Source organism: Pecten maximus, chromosome 18, assembly GCF_902652985.1.
Source record: "Pecten maximus chromosome 18, xPecMax1.1, whole genome shotgun sequence".
NCBI classification, from domain to species: domain Eukaryota; kingdom Metazoa; phylum Mollusca; class Bivalvia; order Pectinida; family Pectinidae; genus Pecten; species Pecten maximus.
The window spans coordinates 19,577,327-19,599,694 of record NC_047032.1 but is presented as its reverse complement, the minus strand read 5'-3'; the positions used below and the strand labels follow the sequence as shown (position 1 = coordinate 19,599,694).

Below are 22,368 nucleotides of genomic sequence, written 5' to 3'. Positions count from 1 at the left end.
TAAACCTATTATTCTAAAGGACTAGATAAATAAATCAACCTATTATTCTAAAGGACTAGATAAATAAATAAATCTATTATTCTAATAAATAAACCTATTATTCTCAAGGACTAGATAAATAAATAAACCTATTATTCTCAAGGACTAGATAAATAAATAAACCTATTATTCAAAAGGACTAGATAAATAAATAAACCTATTATTCAAATGGACTCGATAAATAAATAAACCTATTATTCTAAAGGACTAGATAAATAAATAAACGTATTATTCTAAAGGACTCGATAAACAAATAAACCTATTATTCTCAAGGACTAGATAAATAAATAAACCTATTATTCTAAAGGACTAGATAAACAAATAAACCTATTATTCTAAAGGACTAGATAAATAAATAAACCTATTATTCAAAAGGACTCAATAAACAAATAAACCTATTATTCTAAAGGACTAGATAAGTAAATAAACCTATTATTCTAAAGGACTCGATAAACAAATAAACCTATTATTCTAAAGGACTAGATAAATAAATAAACCTATTATTCTAAAGGACTAGATAAACAAATAAACCTATTATTCTAAAGGACTAGATAAATAAATAAACCTATTATTCAAAAGGACTCGATAAACAAATAAACCTATTATTCTAAAGGACTAGATAAATAAATAAACATATTATTCAAAAGGACTAGATAAATAAATAAACCTATTATTCTAAAGGACTAGATAAATAAATAAACCTATTATTCTAAAGGACTAGATAAATAAATAAACCTATTATTCCAAATGACTAGATAAATAAATAAATCTATTATTCTTAAAAGGACTAGATAAATAAATAAACCTATTATTCTAAAGGACTATGGCTGTGATGTTTTATTGTTACCAGTGTGTCAGGCAGTGACCTAAACTTCAGTCCAGGTCCATTCAAGTCTACTGGTCCCAGCATGGCCATTCGGTTTATCAGTAACTCGGACACAGTTGATGATGGATTCCAAGCTTCCTACACTTCAGGTATTCACAAATCAGGCAATATGATAGATCTTGAAAAGGTTGAATGGGTTGGATTGTTGGAAGGTTGAAAGTGATGTATTGTGGGAAGATTGAATTTGATAGAATTATGGGAAGGTTGAATGTGATAGAATTATGGGAAGGTTGAATGTGATAGAATTGTGGGAAGGTTGAAAGTGATGGATTGTTGGAAGGTTGAAAGTGATGGATTGTGGGAAGGTTGAAAGTGATGGATTGTGGGAAGGTTGAATTTGATATATTGTGGGAAGGTTGAATTCGATTTATTGTGGGAAGGTTGAATGTGATAAAATTATGGGAAGGTTGAATGTGATGGATTGTGGGAAGGTTGAATTTGATATATTGTGGGAAGGTTGAATTTGATTTATTGTGGAAGGTTGAATGTGATAAAATTATGGGAAGGTTGAATGTGATAGAATTATGGGAAGGTTGAATGTGATAGAATTGTGGAAAAGTTGAATTAGATAGAATGCAGTGAAAGTTTAATGTGATAGAATTGTGCAGAAGTTGAATAAGATACAATGTATATAAAATCTTATGTATCAAAGTAGGTCACTTTGACCTACATTTTGACTTTTGACCTATATAAAAGAAACAAATTGTATGGTTTTTATATCACCTACTAAGGTTAGTGATAGCCTTGAAGTCACGACTCAAATTAATAAAGGTACCACTAAGTGCAATTATTGTACTATTCTATTATTGGGTCTATCAAAAACTCAGTGTGAAGAATTAGTTTCTACACAAATTTGCCACATGTCATGGGTGTGTTCTTATTCTATCAAGATCATTACATGAATTTTTATTCAGACCTTTATATCTTTATGTTACGAAATAAACTTAAAAAAAATTCAGGTATTTATTTTCATCCATATCACATGATTAACTTAATAATACTTGTTTAGAAATTTATTGTATAAATGAATCTTTCAGACCACTATTTTATCAGAATTATGTGCTGAACTAATTCAGACCTTTATCTACATTGTATTCCAGATTATGTGCAGAAGCTATACGGACCAACAGGCAATTTCCTTAGCCCTAACTTCCCAGAAAATTACTACAGCAACGCAGAAATAACATGGTTGATCACGATGTCACCAGATGAAGCTGTCTTATTGTCCTTGCATGACTGTGATTTAGAGCAAAATTTTGATTTTGTTCGTGTGTATGATGGTCCTGATGCCAGCTCAAGTCTAATAGCCAGGTGAGTATATACTGGTTTAACATCAATACTGTCATTCTCCAAAAATAGTCATGTCAGTCTGTTCTGGTTGAACAGTCCAACCCTATGTATCCTGTTAGATTAATGTAATTATAGAATTGCCAAAGACAGGAATTTATTGACAGGCCGGTTGATTCTTATTTGCAGATAAATATGTTAAATATACATTATAGTGATAGTACTTGCCATTTTGAACCAACTGTCATCAGATCGTGTGTGATCCAATTCACTCTATTCATCTATGGATCTAGTTTGTTAGCAATATTTGTTTTACTTATTTCTGGAGAAGTACTGGAAAGATTTTTAGCTCACCTGTGAAAACAGTTGAGTAAGTTATGGTTCTTCATCTGTCTGCCATCCATGGTTTGCCAGGTGACAACTCTTTCATATAAACAACTTCTTTTCAAAAACAAAAAAAAAAAGGCCTGGAATCATGATATTTGGATGATAGATTCCTAAGATAGAACTCAACAAAAGGTGTGAAGAGAATATCTTTGTCCCCATGCATTCTAGGTCACAGGGTCAAATTTGTTAAAACATTCAAACTAATACTTCTAAAAAGCAGAGAATCAAGATTTTTGCCCAGTGCAATTGTTCCCGGTGTCATGTGGGATTTGTATCCCCCATAGGATAAGTACCCGGATACCAAAACAGGCCATAGGATTAGTATCCGGGTACAATATTTGGCCATAGGATAAGTATCCGGATACAATAAATGGCCATAGGATAAGTATCCCCCCCATAGGAATTGTATGCCCCCCTAAAATTTATCATAAGGTAACAATGTAAGAATTTTGGAAATGTTTTTTTTTACCGTTAAACTGCTTTAAAAGGTTGGAAAATAAAGTATTATCAGATAATTTCATTTTTTTTTTCTCTTTCACTATTCAATAAAATTGATGAATTATTTCAAAACTGTTAAAAATCATTTGAATTGTTGATCAACCCTGATATAGTCACTGAAGCAGTAATAATTGAAACTTATACTGAATATAAAGTCTGCCCTGTACGTGTCACCTGGGGAAAGGTAAACCTGTTAGATGGCCCCAGGGAATATCTGTCATAGTGGACAGAGTGTTGTTTTAATCATTATTACCTATCACCTGTTCACCTATGTAGATGTTGGAGTGGGGTAAAAGAATATATCATTAAGTCATTCTTAAAAAGAACCTAAAACAACCAACATGAATTTGAATTCATCAACCAAATCACAGATTTTCTTCTGGGTCCCACTGAAAAGAGGAAATAAATCATGATCTATGTGCTGTATAAAGATGTGTGCTTTTAAATCACTCAAGTGATCATTACTTTAAATTTTGAGTTTCATTTCTAGTGAATTAAAGAATTGACTTGTTATTATGTATTTAGGACATTTTCAAATGACACAAATATATGTTCTATCCAAAATTGTTAAAAATGTTCAAAGTCTGAAGAATTGCATATAGATGCAATATGAAATAGTGATAACACATGTTATCAAGTTTTTCTTTTTCTTTAAGTATTACTTCGTTCGTTAGGATCGTATTCAACAATTTCATCATATATGTAATAATGAATCAAAGTTAAACATACATTGCACACTTTATTTGTTTCATTGTGCTGACTGTTGAATTTATCTAGAAAAAAAAAATTAAATATATGAAAAGTCGGTGATAGGAACAGAAATCATCAAAAACTGCATCAACAGCTGATTTCTGTCTTCTTCAAATGGAATAGTTTATTGTTTTCAATCAGACAATCATCAGTTAGAACAAAGATTTTATCAACATATATGTGAATGAATAAGTGTGTCTGAATACATACAGTTAATATTCAACCTAATCAATATTTTATTAGAATTTGTATCACCCCAACTTTATGTCATTTAGGCTGATTTCTATAGCCGTAGGATTTGTATCCCCCCTACTTTATGTCATTTAATCTGTTTTCTATAGCCGTAGGAATTGTATCCCCCCTAATTTATGTCATATTAGTTGATTTCTATACCGTAGGATTTGTATCCCCCCTACTTTATGTCATTTAATCTGATTTCTATAGCCATAGGATTTGTATCCCCCCTACTTTATGTCATTTATGCTGATTTCTATAGCCATAGGAATTGTATCCCCCCTACTTTATGTCATTTAATCTGATTTCTATAGCCATAGGATTTGTATCCCCCCTACTTTATGTCAGTTAAGCTGATTTCTATAGCCGTAGGATTTGTATCCCCCCTACTTTATGTCATTTAGGCTGATTTCTATAGCCATAGGATTTGTATCCCCCCTACTTTATGTCATTTAAGCTGATTTCTATAGCCGTAGGATTTGTATCCCCCCACATTTATGTCATTTAGGCTGATTTCTGTAGCCATAGGATTTGTATCCCCCCCTACTTTATGGCATTTAAGCTGATTTCTATAGCCGTAGGATTTGTATCCCCCCTACTTTATGGCATTTAAGCTGATTTCTATAGCCATAGGATTTGTATCCCCCCACATTTATGTCATTTAGGCTGATTTCTATAGCCGTAGGAATTGTATCCCCCCTACTTTATGTCATTTAATCTGATTTCTATAGCTGTAGGAATTGTATCCCCCTACTTGATGTCATTTATGCTGATTTCTATAGCCGTAGGATTTGTATCCCCCCTACTTTATGTCAGTTAAGTTGATTTCTATAGCCGTAGGATTTGTATCCCCCCACATTTATGTCATTTAGGCTGATTTCTGTAGCCATAGGATTTGTATCCCCAATTATGTCATTTAATCTGATTTCTATAGCCGTAGGAATTGTATCCCCCCCCCCCACTTTATGTCAGTTAAGCTGATTTCTATAGCCGTACGAATTGTATCCCCCCTACTTTATGGCATTTAAGCTGATTTCTATAGCCATAGGATTTGTATCCCCCCACATTTATGTCATTTAGGCTGATTTCTGTAGCCATAGGATTTGTATCCCCAATTATGTCTTTTAATCTGATTTCTATAGCTGTAGGATTTGTATCCCCCCTACTTTATGTCAGTTAAGCTGATTTCTATAGCCGTAGGATTTGTATCCCCCCTACTTTATGGCATTTAAGCTGATTTCTATAGCCATAGGATTTGTATCCCCCCACATTTATGTCATTTAGGCTGATTTCTATAGCCGTAGGAATTGTATCCCCCCTACTTTATGTCATTTAAGCTGATTTCTATAGCCATAGGAATTGTATCCCCCCTACTTTATGTCATTTAATCTGATTTCTATAGCCATAGGATTTGTATCCCCCCTACTTTATGTCATTTAATCTGATTTCTATAGCCGTAGGAATTGTATCCCCCCACTTTATGTCATTTAGGCTGATTTCTATAGCCATAGGAATTGTATCCCCCCTACTTAATGTCATTTAATCTGATTTCTATAGCCATAGGAATTGTATCCCCCCCCCCCCCCCCCCCTACTTTATGTCAGTTAAGCTGATTTCTATAGCCGTAGGATTTGTATCCCCCCAACTTTATGTCCGTCCGTCCGTTGTCTGTAGACGCATTTTGTCTGGACAACTCCTCCTAAACCGATGGGCCGATTTCATTGAAACTTCACACAAATATAGAGGACCATGTATAGATGAGCATGCCACTTTATTTTTCTCAAAATTACGGTTGCTATGGCAACTGGTTACTATAAACAGGTTTTCTGATAAGAACCATAACTTTAAGTGTGTCCGGACAACTTCTCCTAAACTAAATGGCCAATTTCAATGAAACTTCACACAAATATAGAGGACCATGTGTAGATGTGCATGCCAATTTATTTTTCTCAAAATTATGGTTGCTATGGCAACTGGTCACTATAAACAGGTTTTCTGATATAAGAACCATATCTTTAAGTTTGTCCAGACAACTCCTCCTAACCGATAGGCCAATTCAATGAAACTTCACACAAATATAGAGGACCATGTGTAGATGTGCATGCCACTTTTTTTTTTTTTTTTTTAATTATGGTTGCTATGGCAACTGGTCACTATATTACTGGGTTATCTTAATAAGCCTCTAATTAACAGTTCCAATTCACCATTGACTTGTGCAGATTGCGGGGGTATTAATCAGCCATTCTGGAGACAGTTCTAGTTCAAATTCTGTTTCCCTTCTTCCAAGGATGTTCCTGACCAAATTTGGTTCAAATTCATTTATAACTTTATGACTAGTAGCGATTTAAAGGATTAACCCTATTTTCCCTATTTGCCCCGCCCCTCAGGCCCCTGGGGGTTCATAGTAAAAATTTATACAAACTCTGTTCCCCTTCCCACAAGGATGTTCCTGACAGAATCTGGTTAAAATCCATTAAAAACTTTATGACTAGTAGCAATTTAAAGACTAATCTCTATTTCCCCTATTGGGCCCCTGGGGGGCCAGACCAACCGTTTATACAAAATTGGTTCCCCTTCACCCAAGGATGTTTCAGACGAAATATGGATCAAATCCCTTTATTCCTACAGAAGAAGAAGGATTTCAAAGAATTTGCTATATTTCCCCTATTGGGCCCCGCCCCTTTGGCCCCTGGGAGGCCAGACCCACCGTTTATACAAAATTGGTTCCCCTTCACCTAAAGATGCTTCAGACCAAATATGGATCAAAATCCACCGAGTAGTTTAGGACTAGTAGCGATTTAAAGGAAAAGTTGACGGACAGACGACGCACCATGCCATAAGCTCACTGGCACTTCGGGCCAGGTGAGCTAAAAATAGTAACCAAAGATAATTTGCCAGTCCCAATTACAGAAACAGTGAACAAACATGTAGAATCAAGTGATGTGAAGTACAAAATACATGTATGTAAGCAAGTACGACGTCTTCCGGGTGATTATCCAGGATCTTCGGGATCAGACCTTCTGCGCTTAAATTAACTAAATCGTCGTCTAGAAGGTATTGTTAATAAGTCCGAGTTCAACTACAATATTAGTGTTCAGCGGGTTTTTTGTGTGTGAAATGTTGGTGTTTTGTGATATAAAAATACACTCTAGATATATACTTTAATGGCGATGTCTGTTCACCAAATAAAGATTACGATAGATTCAAAATGGACACCACTTATTATTGTCATTAGGTCATCTGACCCAAAGGGTCAGGATGACCTATAGTCATCGTGCTTCGTCCGTCGTCGTCCGCCGTGCGCCGTGCGCCGTCCGTAAACTTTTTCTTTCAAAACGCTACTCCTCCTTAACCCTTGGGTGGATTACTTCCAAATTTGGTTTGAAGCATCATTGGGGGAGGGCAATCATATTTTATATAAATGAGGCTGGTCTGACCCCTGGGGCCAGAAGGGCGGGGCCCCAAAAAGGGAACTTAGGTGAATATTGCTATAAAATCCTACTCCTCCTTTACCCTTGGGTGGATTACAACTAAATTTGGTGTGAAACATCATTGGGGGAGGGCGGTCATATTTTATATAAATGAAGTTGGTGTGACCCCTGGGGCCTGAGGGGCGGGGCCCCAAAAGGGGAACTTTGATGAAATTTTGCTATAAAATCCTACTCCTCCTTAACCCTTTAGTGGATTTCAACCAGATATGTTGTGAAACATCATTTGGGGAGGGCGGTCATATTTTATATAAATGAGGCTGGTGTGACCACTAGGGCCTGAGGGGCGGGGCCCCAAAAGGGGAACTTTGATGAAATTTTGCTATAAAATCCTACTCCTCCTTAACCCTTTAGTGGATTTCAACCAGATATGTTGTGAAACATCATTTGGGGAGGGCGGTCATATTTTATATAAATGAAGTTGGTGTGACCCCTGGGGCCTGAGGGGCGGGGCCCCAAAAGGGGAACTTTGATGAAATTTTGCTATAAAATCCTACTCCTCCTTAACCCTTTAGTAGATTTCAACCAGATATGTTGTGAAACATCATTGGGGGAGGGTGGTCATATTTTATATAAATGAGGCTGGTGTGGCCCCTGGGGCCAGAGGGGCGGGGCCCCAAAAGGGGAACTTTGATGAAATTTTGCTATAAAATCCTATTCCTCCTAACACCCATAGTGAATTATTACCAAATTTGGTGTGAAACATCATTGGAGGAGGACAATCATATTTTATATAAATGAGGCTGGTTTGACCCCTAGGGCCAGAGGGGCGGGGCCCCAAAAGGGGAACTTTGGTGAATTTTTGCTATAAATCTACTTCTCTCTAACCCTTGGGTGGATTAATACGAAATATGGTGTGAAACATCCTTTGGGAAGGGTGGTCATATTTTATATAAACGAGGCTAGTGTGACCCCTGGGGCCTGAGGGGCAGGGCCCCAAAATGGGAACTTTGGTGAATATTTGCTGTTAAATCCTAATCCTCCCTAACCTTTTGGTGCATTACAACCAAATTTGATGTGAAACATATTAGGTGACAGCAATCATATTTTTTAATGAGACAGGTTTGACCCCTGGGGAAAAAAAGATGGGGCAAAAGGAGTGCTTAGGTTAAACATTTCTTAAAAATGCAATTCCTCCTTAATGCCTTAATTGATTACAACCATATTTAGTATGAAACATCATTGGGGAAAGGCAATCCTAATTGATATAAATGAGTCTTGTCTGACCCATTGGGACAGAGGGGCATGCCCCAAAAATGGGAACTTGGCTAAAATTTTGCTTTATGATGCTGCTCTTCCTGGACAAGCTAAATGGATAAAAACCAAATTTGATCTAAAACATAACTGGCTGCGATAAATAATTTATGGTAATAATGCTGGATTGGGGTGTGTGTCCCTGCTGTAAATGTAAGTGTTTGTCAGATGACCGTTAAGGCCCATGGGCCTCTTGTTCTTATATAAATATTCGTGAGGGATTTGAATTTGCGTTTGACTCTCCTCGCGAATTAACAGGAAAATAAATCCCACGCGAAATGTAAGTGATTTACAGTACTCATATTGCCAATATTCTATGTATAATTCTATACTGAAACCACGTAAGGGTCACATCTTTTGTTGTGCAAAAAATAACATTTTGTTATCTTTATCTATAATATTATCTATATTGCCTTTTGTTATACTAATACTATCAAAACATGTAAACTAGCTATCTTGTTACTTCGATAGAATATGAGTTTACCCACCCGTTACTGTTAGACCTTGTTTGTACCTATCTTGTTACTTTGATAGAACATGAGTATGCCCAACCGTTACTGTTAGACCATGTTTGTACCTATCTTGTTACTTTGATAGAACATGAGTATGCCCACCCGTTACTGTTAGACCATGTTTGTACCTATCTTGTTACTTTGATAGAACATGAGTATGCCCACCCGTTACTGTTAGACCATGTTTGTACCTATCTTGTTACTTTGATAGAACATGAGTATGCCCACCCGTTAATGTTAGACCATGTTTGTACCTATCTTGTTACTTTGATAGAACATGAGTATGCCCACCAGTTACTGTTAGACCATGTTTGTACCTATCTTGTTACTTTGATAGAACATGAGTATGCCCACCCGTTACTGCTAGACCATGTTTGTACCTATCTTGTTACTTCGATAGAATATGAGTATACCCCGTATAGACCATGTGTAGATGTGCATGCCTCTTTCTTTTTCTCAAAATTATGGTTGCTATGGCAACCGGTCACTATAAACAGGTTTTCCAATAAGAACCATAATTTTAATGACATACTTAAGTTGGGGGGATACAATTCCTACGACTATAGAAATCAGCTTAAATGCCATAATGTAGGGGGATACAAATCCTACGGCTATAGAAATCAGATTAAATGACATAAAGTAGGGGGGATACAATTCCTATGGCTATAGAAATCAACTTACCCTGGTATATGACATAAAGTTGGGAGATACAATTCCTACGGCTATAGAAATAAGCCTTAATGACATTAAGTAGGGGGGATACAAATCCTATGGCTATAGAAATCAGCCTAAATGACATAAAGTTGGGGGATACAATTCCTACGGCTATAGAAATCAGATAAAATGACATAAAGTAGGGGGGATACAAATCCTATGGCTATAGAAATCAGCTTTAATGACAAAGTAGGGGGGATACAATTCTTATGGCTATAGAAATCAGCTTAACTGACATAAAGTAGGGGGATACAATTCCTACGGCTATAGAAATCAGCTTTAATGACAAAGTAGGGGGGATACAATTCTTATGGCTATAGAAATCAGCTTTAATGACATTAAGTAGGGGGGATACAAATCCTACGGCTATAAAAATAAGCTTAACTGACATAAAGTAGGGGGGGGGATACAAATCCTATGGCTATAGAAATCAGCTTTAATGACATAAAGTAGGGGAGCTACAAATCCTACTGTTATAGAAATTAACTTAATTAATTAACAAATGAGGGGATACAAATGCTATGGCTATAGAAATCATACTGAAATGACATAAGTTGGGGGGGATACAATTCCTATGGCTATAGAAATCAACTTACCCTAGCTGGTATATGACATGGGAGATACAAATCCTATGGCTATAGAAATAAGCCTTAATGACATAAAGTAGGGGGGATACAAATCCTATGGCTATAGAAATAAGCCTTATTGACATAAAGTAGGGGGGATACAATTCCTATGGCTATAGAAATCAACTTACCCTGGTATATGACATAAAGTTGGGAGATACAATTCCTACGGCTATAGAAATCAGATAAATGACATAAAGTAGGGGGGATACAATTCTTATGGCTATAGAAATCAACTTAAATGACATAAAGTAGGGGGGGATACAAATCCTATGGCTATAGAAATCAGCTTAAATGACATTAAGTAGGGGGGATACAAATCCTACGGCTATAGAAATCAGATAAAATGACATAAAGTAGGGGGGGATACAAATCCTATGGCTATAGAAATCAGCCTAATGACATAAAGTAGGGGGGATACAAATCCTATGGCTATAGAAATCAGCTTTAATGACATAAAGTATGGGGAAATACAAATCCTATGGCTATACAAATCAACTAATATGACATAAAGTAGGGGGGGGGGGGGGGGGGGGGGATACAAATCCTATGGCTATAGAAATCATACTGAAATGACATTAGTTGGGGGGATACAATTCCTATGGCTATACAAATCAACTTACCCTGGTATATGATATAAAGTAGGGGGGATACAAATCCTATGGCTATAGAAATAAGCCTTAATGACATAAAGTTGGGGGATACAATTCCTACAGCTATAGAAATCAGATAAAATGACATAAAGTAGGGGGGATACAAATCCTATGGTATAGAAATCAACTAATATGACATAAATTAGGGGGGGGGGGGGGGGGTACAATTCCTACGGCTATAGAAAACAGATTAAATGACATAAAGTAGGGGGGGATACAAATCCTATGGCTATAGAAATCAGCTAAATGACATAAAAGTAGGGGGGGTAACAATCCTATGGCTATAGAAATCAGTTAATGACATAAAGTAGGGGGGATACAATTCCTATGGCTATAGAAATCAGCCTAAATGACATAAAGTAGGGGGGGATACAATCCTACGGCTATAGAAATCAATAATGACATAAAGTAGGGGGGATACAATCCTATGGCTATAGAAATCAGCTTAAATGACATAAAGTAGGGGGGATACATTCCTAGGCTATAGAAATCAATTATGACATAAAGTAGGGGGATACAAATCCTATGGCTATAGAAATCAACTAATATGACATAAAGTAGGTGGATACAATCCTATGGCTATAGAAATCATACTTGAAATGACATTAGTTGGGGGGGATTACAATTCCTATGGCTATACAATCAACTTTACCCTGGTATATGACATGGGAGATACAAATCCTATGGCTATAGAAATAAGCCTTAATGACATAAAGTTGGGGGATACGATTCCTACGGCTATAGAAATCAGATTAAATGACATTAAGTAGGGGGGATACAATTCCTACGGCTATAGAAATCAGACTAAATGACATAAAGTGTGGGGATACAATTCCTACGGCTATAGAAATCAGATTAAATGACATAAAGTAGGGGGGATACAAATCCTATGGCTATAGAAATCAGCCTAAATGACATAAAGTAGGGGGGATACAATTCCTACGGCTATAGAAAACAGATTAAATGACATAAAGTAGGGGGGATACAAATCCTATGGCTATAGAAATCAGCTTTAATGACATAAAGTAGGGGGGTACAATTCCTATGGCTATAGAAATCAGATTAAATGACATTAAGTAGGGGGGATACAAATCCTATGGCTATAGAAATCAGATTAAATGACATAAAGTAGGGGGGATACAATTCCTATGGCTATAGAAATCAGATTAAATGACATAAAGTAGGGGAGCTACAAATCCTACTGTTATAGAAATTAACTTAATTAATTAAGAAATGAGGGGATACAAATGCTATGGCTATAGAAATCAGCATATTTATGTTAAAGAAAGGATGTTAAAAGATAGATTATATTTGTTTTGTTAATATTGTATGCATCCAATTTATCTTGTCAAGTTGTGAATGGAGAAAACCATATTGAAACGAACCAGCAAAAACTTAATTTTTTTTTAATTGTTAATGTAAAAATCCATGTCTTTCTGGAAATTGGAAAAAATGGTATGTATATATATATATACCTTTTATAAATCAAAGCCATTATTAAATATTCATTTATATCACACAGTACTAGGTAATAACTTATAATTATAGATTATATATAATAATAATTAATACTAAAGAAATATGGACAATATAATAATAGTAATAAATGTTTATAATAAATGTTTTATGTAATAAAAAAAAAAAACCTAAATCTCTATGAGCTATTTTCTTTAAACCAAACCAAATCCTAATATTTATAAGTTTAAGACTTAAAAAAAAAAAATGCTTGTCATAACACACATCATCCACAATAAATTCACACCTGTCAAGTCCATGGCCATCCTGCTGATTGTGTGTACATCACACCCTGACCCCATGCATGACTGCTCACCACCCCCTCCCTAATTGTCTTTGATGACAACCATTATATACACCTAGGTTAAGAGTCACCAGTTATGCAGAGATGAACACATATATAAAAGTGAACAGGGAACCACTGCAAATTGTTTATATCATATTTGCTGTCACTTAAATTGACATGTCATGATTAAATAGATAATTAAGTCTGTATATAAAACATACACCCCTGCAGTCCATTCTCCCAATATCTTAAAAACTCCTTTAATCCTCCAATTATCAAAAAAAGAGTTCATTAATACTTTCTAGTATATAAATTCATTGTATTGAACACCCGTATACAGATAAGGTTTCGTATGAATAGGGGGGATACTTTTCCTATGGGGGGGATACAAATCCTATGGCCAGTTTTAGTATCCGGATACAAATCCTATGGGGGATACTTATCTTATATGACACCGGGATAGAACCTGATAAAGTTTGTGAAAAAAAATGACCTTGACCCATATTCAAGGTCATAGGTGTCAACTCTATTGAGACATTCAAATGACTTCTGATGATTAGCTAAATGGCCTAGAAGTAAGATAAAGAAATGGCCAGTTATTGCTATGGATTCCAACAAAGATTGAGAAAAGAAATTACAGTGAACAGTATTCAAGATCACAGACATCAAATTTGTCGCCTGATTATCAAAAGGCCTGGACTCAAGATATTTGGCAGGTAGGATTCTTGGATGACGAAAGTTGTGAAAGGAAATTACCTTGACACAAGGTCACTAGCGTCAACTTTATTCAGGCAGACACAAGGTCACTAGCGTCAACTTTATTCAGGCAAAGAAACTGGTTCATAGATGGAAGGGGCTTAAGGTGCTTTATCAAAATTGTGAATTTCATGACCCTTGGGAAGGGGTAAACTTTACTATAGTTTATAAGAGCGCAGCTGTAGGGCGCCCGAGCGAAGCTCTCTAAATACTGGAAAATGGTGCCTCCTATAAGAGTTGCCTCCCTTCCCATACATACAAACAAAGAAAATCGTATGGTCCAAAAACCGGAATGGCTCAAATCCGGATGTAGTATTCCCATGGGCAAATAATCTTGAACAAAAGTCAAACGTAGTTTAATATCAACACCAAAGTCTCACCTTAGTGTTTTAACATACTGCAGTAGACACAGAGGATATTTTAGGTATATCAGGGCCACAGCAGAAAAACAAATAATTATGATATAATGGATTTATGTGGGTTTTAAGGGATAACCTTTAGCAAATTTCATAAATCTGCTAATATAATAAAAAATATTAATTACATATATAACATAGACATATATACGTCTGCAAGAGACAATTAGATTACCTGCGCTCTTCCAAGGCTTAATTGCCTTCATTCATATTATAGGGAAATCACATTTTTTGACAATTATTTCTTGGATTTGTATTGGAATTCATTCTAATCTGGTTAACATGATCAGCATGGGATAACAGTTTGATGGTATGCACATGTTGGCCCCTGACTGATCCCCAGGGACTGATGGGAGGGACCAAAAAGGGTTGATTAAATTAACTTAAATACTTCAAGACTCAGGTGACCATTAAGGCCCATGGGTCTCTTGTTTCTCAGAGAGTTCTCGATTGATCTTTCTCAGATTTATTATGTAGGTTCCTCTTATTTTCAAATGATTAAGAGAGAGAAAAGAAAAGTAAAGAAAATAAGAGAAAAGATCAGTCTTACAGAGATCCACTAAATTTTGAATTTGACTGCATGAAATCAAAATGACAGATAGGCAGCAATCTATGATTTTGACAGTTGCTACCTGTAATTGCTATTTCTTAAGTATTGAAAGGATAGTTCTCAAATTTGATATATCTAATTTATTGGTCTTGAGATTTGCCCATTTAATTGATTTATTAGCCATCCATCATCAGATGGTGATCTATTCAAATTGCCCTGCATCTGTAGTCTGGAGTAACGTTTGTCTATCATTAGTCCGTCCATACAGTTGTACCCATTTGATTTCGAGCCTGATCCAGAAACCGAAATGGCCACCAGGCGGTTATCTTTATTTTTGACAGTTGAAGTTTGTTATCACTTTTTCTTGAGAAGTACCAACAATTTTTCTCAAACTGCACAGGTAGGTTTCAATTAGTCCCTTGATATGCCTTTTTGATTTTGGGTCTGATCCAGGAAAGGAAATTTGACGCCAGACCTTTAGTCATCATGATTTGTCCGCTGTGCATCGTCCGCCGTGCATAAACTTTTCTTTTTTATAACTATAGCCAAACCTGCCTTGACTAACCATTCTTGATTACTAGCCAAACCTGCCTGAAAAAACCACCTTTATCAACCTGTGTCTAAATCTACGGTCAAACCTGCTTTAAAAACCAAAATATTTGTCTATAAAAAGCCAAACCTGCCTTAGTAACAAACCGTCTTGTGATGTTTCCAGTTTGACAGGAGATATCATCCCATACCCCTTCCGGTCCACTGATCGCTTCATGACAGTTGTATTCAGAAGTGACTACAGCTTCACTCAGACTGGATTTAACGCTACCTACTCACCGACTGAGCCAGGTATGTACCATATCTAAACCAGGTGATGTAATCATTACACAGAATTTCTTCTGTATGTGTGTGCGTATATGTACCAATGTATGAGCAGATGTACGAGTGGTGTTATGTAGTTGTGTAATAATCTTTCTACCACAATACGCTGTGTTATTCCACTCTAAAGCCATATGTATAAATGTGCAGACTGTTGGATAAATATAAGTTATATACCACTAGTGGTATATGACCTTCCGGTCTTTTGATTGGTCAAGAATTCGAACTTTGACCCAAGCTGCAATTATTATTGACGTCATCAATAATCAAATGACGTCACATCATCGGGTCCAAGCTGTCACCTGTACACCTTATTTGCATACGCGAAATAAGACTTGGCCACATTTCCCTTTGATTCAAGCCGATATTATTGTGTTAGAAACAGGTCACACGACTCGTGATTTTTGGATATGGAATTTATTTCACACTCGTAAGTTATTTTTTTAAAGTTACAAAAGACACTCGCTACGAGTGATGTTATGTAGATGTGTAATAATCTTTATACAGAATTTCTTCTGTATGTGTGCATGTGCGTATGTACCAATGTATGAGCAGATGTACGAATGATGTTATGTAGATGTGTGTAATAACATATGTAACCCTGGTAAATACTAGCCACAATAAACCGCTCGGCTAGAGAGATCTTCTCTTTAGCTCGATCGGTTGAGCGTAAGACTAGTAAGCCAGAGGTCCCTGGTTCAATCCCTGGCGGATTAAGTTTAATTAATCATGCGCTCTGTTACATGGGCGCCAATGTAACAGAGCGCATGCTTAATTAAATTTAAATCACTGCGTCCGCTAGGGATCGAACCCGGGACCTCTGGGTTACTAATCTTACGCTCAACCGATCAAGCTAAAGAGAAGATCTCTCTAGCCGAGCGGTATATTGTGGGCTAGTATTTACCAGGGTTACATACTCCCCCTCCAGGTAAGAACTCATCCTCGAGTTTCCAGGTGAAACAGCGTTGCTTTCGCAAGCAGCGATGAGTATCATTCCCGAGTTCCTACATGGGCGCCAATGTAACAGAGCGCAGGATTAATTTAATTTAAATCACTGCGTCCACTAGGGATCAAGCCCAGAACCTCTGGCTTACTAGTCTTACGCTCAACCGATCGAGCTAAAAGAGAAGATCTCTCTAGCCTAGCGGTATATTGCGGCTAGTATTTACCAGGGTTACAAATATATGTTGTGAAGATGTTACAAAGTGCTCTGTTTTTCATGTACAAGTAACATTGTATCGAATGAAAAATATAAGTTACAAACAAATGTATTACAGAGGTTTCCAAAATTATGATAAACAAAATATTGATATATGACTGAAATATATTTTATGGGAAACTTCAGTTTAATTCAATTTTCCTCTTATTTGTAAGTCTCCTGAAGGTTGAATGTGATGGATTGTGGCAAGGTTGAATGTGATTTAATGTGGGATGGTTGAATGTGATGGATTGTGGAATGGTTGAATGTAATGGAATTGTGGGAAAGTTGAATTAGATGGAATTGTGGGAAAGTTGAATTAGATGGAATTGTGGGAAAGTTGAATTAGATGGAATTGTGGGAAAGTTGAATTGGATTGAATCATGGGAAAGTTGAATTAGATGGAATTGTGGGAAAGTTGAATTGGATTGAATCATGGGAAAGTTGAATTAGATTGAATTGTGGGAAGATTGAAATGTTGGAATTTGTTATACTTAGATAAAAGGTGTGTATTATAAACTTTCACTTTATTTTACGATGTGTAGGGGTGTATTATAAACTTTCACTTTATTTTACAATGTGTAGGAGTGTATAATAAACTTTCACTTTATTTTACGATGTGTAGGAGTGTATTATAAACTTTCACTTTATTTTACGATGTGTATAATAAACTTTTACTTTATGTTACGATGTGTAGGAGTGTATTATAAACTTTCACTTTATTTTACGATGTGTAGGAGTGTATAATAAACTTTCACTTTATTTTACGATGTGTAGGAGTGTATTATAAACTTTCACTTTATTTTACGATGTGTATAATAAACTTTTACTTTATTTTACGATGTGTAGGAGTGTATTATAAACTTTCACTTTATTTTACGATGTGTAGGAGTGTATAATAAACTTTCACTTTATTTTACGATGTTTAGGAGTGTATTATAAACTTTCACTTTATTTTACGATGTGTAGGAATGTATTATAAACTTTCACTTATTTTACGATGTGTAGGAGTGTATTATAAACTTTCACTTTATTTTACGATGTGTATAATAAACTTTTACTTTATGTTACGATGTGTAGGAGTGTATTATAAACTTTCACTTTATTTTACGATGTGTAGGAGTGTATAATAAACTTTCACTTTATTTTACGATGTGTAGGAGTGTATTATAAACTTTCACTTTATTTTACGATGTGTATAATAAACTTTTACTTTATTTTACGATGTGTAGGAGTGTATTATAAACTTTCACTTTATTTTACGATGTGTAGGAGTGTATAATAAACTTTCACTTTATTTTACGATGTTTAGGAGTGTATTATAAACTTTCACTTTATTTTACGATGTGTAGGAATGTATTATAAACTTTCACTTATTTTACGATGTGTAGGAGTGTATTATAAACTTTCACTTTATTTTACGATGTGTAGGAGTGTATTATAAACTTTCACTTTATGTTACGATGTGTAGGAGTGTATTATTAACTTTCACTTTATTTTACGATGTGTAGGAGTGTATTATAAACTTTCACTTTATGTTACGATGTGTAGGAGTGTATTATTAACTTTCACTTTATTTTACGATGTGTAGGAGTGTATAATAAACTTTCACTTTTTTTTTTTACGATGTGTAGGAGTGTATTATAAACTTTCACTTTATTTTATGATGTGTAGGAGTGTATTATAAACTTTCACTTTATTTTACGATGTGTAGGAGTGTATTATAAACTTTCACTTTATGTTACGATGTGTAGGAGTGTATTATTAACTTTCACTTTATTTTACGATGTGTAGGAGTGTATAATAAACTTTCACTTTTTTTTTTTACGATGTGTAGGAGTGTATTATTAACTTTCACTTTATTTTACGATGTGTAGGAGTGTATTATAAACTTTCACTTTATGTTACGATGTGTAGGAGTGTATTATTAACTTTCACTTTATTTTACGATGTGTAGGAGTGTATAATAAACTTTCACTTTTTTTTTTTACGATGTGTAGGAGTGTATTATAAACTTTCACTTTATTTTATGATGTGTAGGAGTGTATTATAAACTTTCACTTTATTTTACGATGTGTAGGAGTGTATTATAAACTTTTACTTTATTTTACGATGTGTAGGAGTGTATTATAAACTTTCACTTTATGTTACGATGTGTAGGAGTGTATTATAAACTTTCACTTTATTTTACGATGTGTAGGAGTGTATTATAAACTTTCACTTTATTTTACGATGTGTAGGAGTGTATAATAAACTTTCACTTTATTTTACGATGTGTAGGGGTGTATTATAAACTTTCACTTTATTTTACGATGTGTAGGAGTGTATTATAAACTTTCACTTTATGTTACGATGTGTAGGAGTGTATTATTAACTTTCACTTTATTTTACGATGTGTAGGAGTGTATAATAAACTTTCACTTTATTTTACGATGTGTAGGAGTGTATTATAAACTTTCACTTTATTTTACGATGTGTAGGAGTGTTTTATAAACTTTCACTTTATTTTACAATGTGTAGGAGTGTATTATAAACTTTCACTTTATTTTACGATGTGTAGGAGTGTATTATAAACTTTCACTTTATTTTACGATGTGTAGGAGTGTATTATAAACTTTCACTTTATTTTACGATGTGTAGGAGTGTATTATTAACTTTCACTTTATTTTACAATGTGTAGGAGTGTATAATAAACTTTCACTTTATTTTACGATGTGTAGGAGTGTATAATAAACTTTCACTTTATTTTACGATGTGTAGGAGTGTATAATAAACTTTCACTTTATTTTACGATGTGTAGGAGTGTATAATAAACTTTCACTTTATTTTACGATGTGTAGGAGTGTATAATAAACTTTCACTTTATTTTACGATGTGTAAGAGTGTATTATAAACTTTTACTTTATTTTACGATGTGTAGGAGTGTATTATAAACTTTCACTTTATTTTACGATGTGTAGGAGTGTATTATAAACTTTCACTTTATGTTACGATGTGTAGGAGTGTATTATTAACTTTCACTTTATTTTACGATGTGTAGGAGTGTATAATAAACTTTCACTTTATTTTACGATGTGTAGGAGTGTATTATAAACTTTCACTTTATTTTACGATGTGTAGGAGTGTATTATAAACTTTCACTTTATTTTACAATGTGTAGGGGTGTATTATAAACTTTCACTTTATTTTACGATGTGTAGGAGTGTATTATAAACTTTCACTTTATGTTACGATGTGTAGGAGTGTATTATAAACTTTTACTTTATGTTACGATGTGTAGGAGTGTATTATAAACTTTTACTTTATTTTACGATGTGTAGGAGTGTATTATAAACTTTCACTTTATTTTACGATGTGTAGGAGTGTATTATAAACTTTCACTTTATTTTACGATGTGTAGGAGTGTATTATAAACTTTCACTTTATGTTACGATGTGTAGGAGTGTATTATAAACTTTCACTTTATTTTACGATGTGTAGGAGTGTATTATAAACTTTTATTTTATTTTACGATGTGTAGGAGTGTATTATAAACTTTCACTTTATTTTACGATATGTAGGAGTGTATTATAAACTTTTACTTTATTTTACGATGTGTAGGAGTGTATTATAAACTTTCACTTTATTTTACGATGTGTAGGAGTGTATTATAAACTTTCACTTTATTTTACGATGTGTAGGAGTGTATAATAAACTTTCACTTTATTTTACGATGTGTAGGAGTGTATTATAAACTTTCACTTTATTTTACGATGTGTAGGGGTGTATTATAAACTTTCACTTTATTTTACGATGTGTAGGAGTGTATAATAAACTTTCACTTTATTTTACGATGTGTAGGAGTGTATTATAAACTTTCGCTTTATTTTACGATGTGTAGGAGTGTATTATAAACTTTCACTTATTTTACGATGTGTAGGAGTGTATTATAAACTTTCACTTTATTTTACGATGTGTAGGAGTGTATTATAAACTTTCACTTTATGTTACGATGTGTAGGAGTGTATTATAAACTTTCACTTTATTTTACGATGTGTAGGAGTGTATTATAAACTTTCACTTTATTTTACGATGTGTAGGAGTGTATTATTAACTTTCACTTTATTTTACGATGTGTAGGAGTGTATAATAAACTTTCACTTTATTTTACGATGTGTAGGAGTGTATAATAAACTTTCACTTTATTTTACGATGTGTAGGAGTGTATTATAAACTTTCAGTTTATTTTACGATGTGTAGGAGTGTATTATAAACTTTCACTTTATTTTACGATGTGTAGGGGTGTATTATAAACTTTCACTTTATTTTACGATGTGTAGGAGTGTATAATAAACTTTCACTTTATTTTACGATGTGTAGGAGTGTATTATAAACTTTCACTTTATTTTACGATGTGTAGGGGTGTATTATAAACTTTCACTTTATTTTACGATGTGTAGGAGTGTATTATAAACTTTCACTTTATTTTACGATGTGTAGGGGTGTATTATAAACTTTCACTTTATTTTACGATGTGTAGGAGTGTATTATAAACTTTCACTTTATTTTACGATGTGTAGGAGTGTATTATAAACTTTTACTTTATTTTACGATGTGTAGGAGTGTATTATAAACTTTCACTTTATGTTACGATGTGTAGGAGTGTATTATAAACTTTCACTTTATTTTACGATGTGTAGGAGTGTATTATAAACTTTCACTTTATTTTACGATGTGTAGGAGTGTATAATAAACTTTCACTTTATTTTACGATGTGTACAGTATCTGTCCATTTATCTTCCATTATTTAGCACAAGATATGTTCAATGTATGATGTTTTACACCTCATTAGATTTGGGTGATAATTGGTCAAGTTAAAGGTCAAATGTTGCCTTTGACTACTATATAGAGGTATTGTGTTGCTATTGATTGTAGAGGTAGGGGACTTTATTTATGTTAGATGTCTTTTCTTCGTCCATTTTGTACATATCTACCATAGTGAATCTTTTTAAGATATCACTTTATGTGTCATTAATGTGTGATATCGATAGAAAGCTGACAACTTTTGCTGTACATGAAAATTTGAAGGAAGCATATCAATTAATTACATTCAGATCAAGTTCATTAGGAAACTAACAAACAATATTGCTTCTCTGATATCAAACCTGTGAAAAACTAGATTCTGTACATTGATTAAATCTATAGAATTTCTCATTTTTTTTTTCAGGAAACTACAGCGGGGAGCAAGGAACCATATTTAGTCCCAACTATCCACAGTTCTATTTCGACTTCGCCGATGTTATATGGATCATTGAAGTAGATCAATCTTATTATGTTAATATCAGATTCGAAGAGTTTGATGTTGAAGATGATTGGGACTTTCTAGATGTATATGATGGATCTAATATTGCAACTGCACCACTAATTGCACAGTAAGTAAACTATTTCTATATCCCGTCCAAACCAGATA

At 34.4% G+C, this 22,368-nt stretch overlaps 1 protein-coding gene across 1 annotated transcript; it reads left to right on the top strand.

Moving 5' to 3' along the window:
* The first annotated feature begins 947 nt into the window (after positions 1-947).
* On the top strand, positions 948-22,334 carry LOC117316293 (deleted in malignant brain tumors 1 protein-like). Its single transcript, XM_033870832.1, has 4 exons — positions 948-1,077; positions 2,026-2,236; positions 15,567-15,691; positions 22,126-22,334. The coding sequence occupies exons 1-4, from the start codon at positions 948-950 to the stop codon at positions 22,332-22,334; spliced, it is 675 nt and encodes a 224-aa protein (XP_033726723.1).
* The last annotated feature ends 34 nt before the right edge of the window (positions 22,335-22,368 follow it).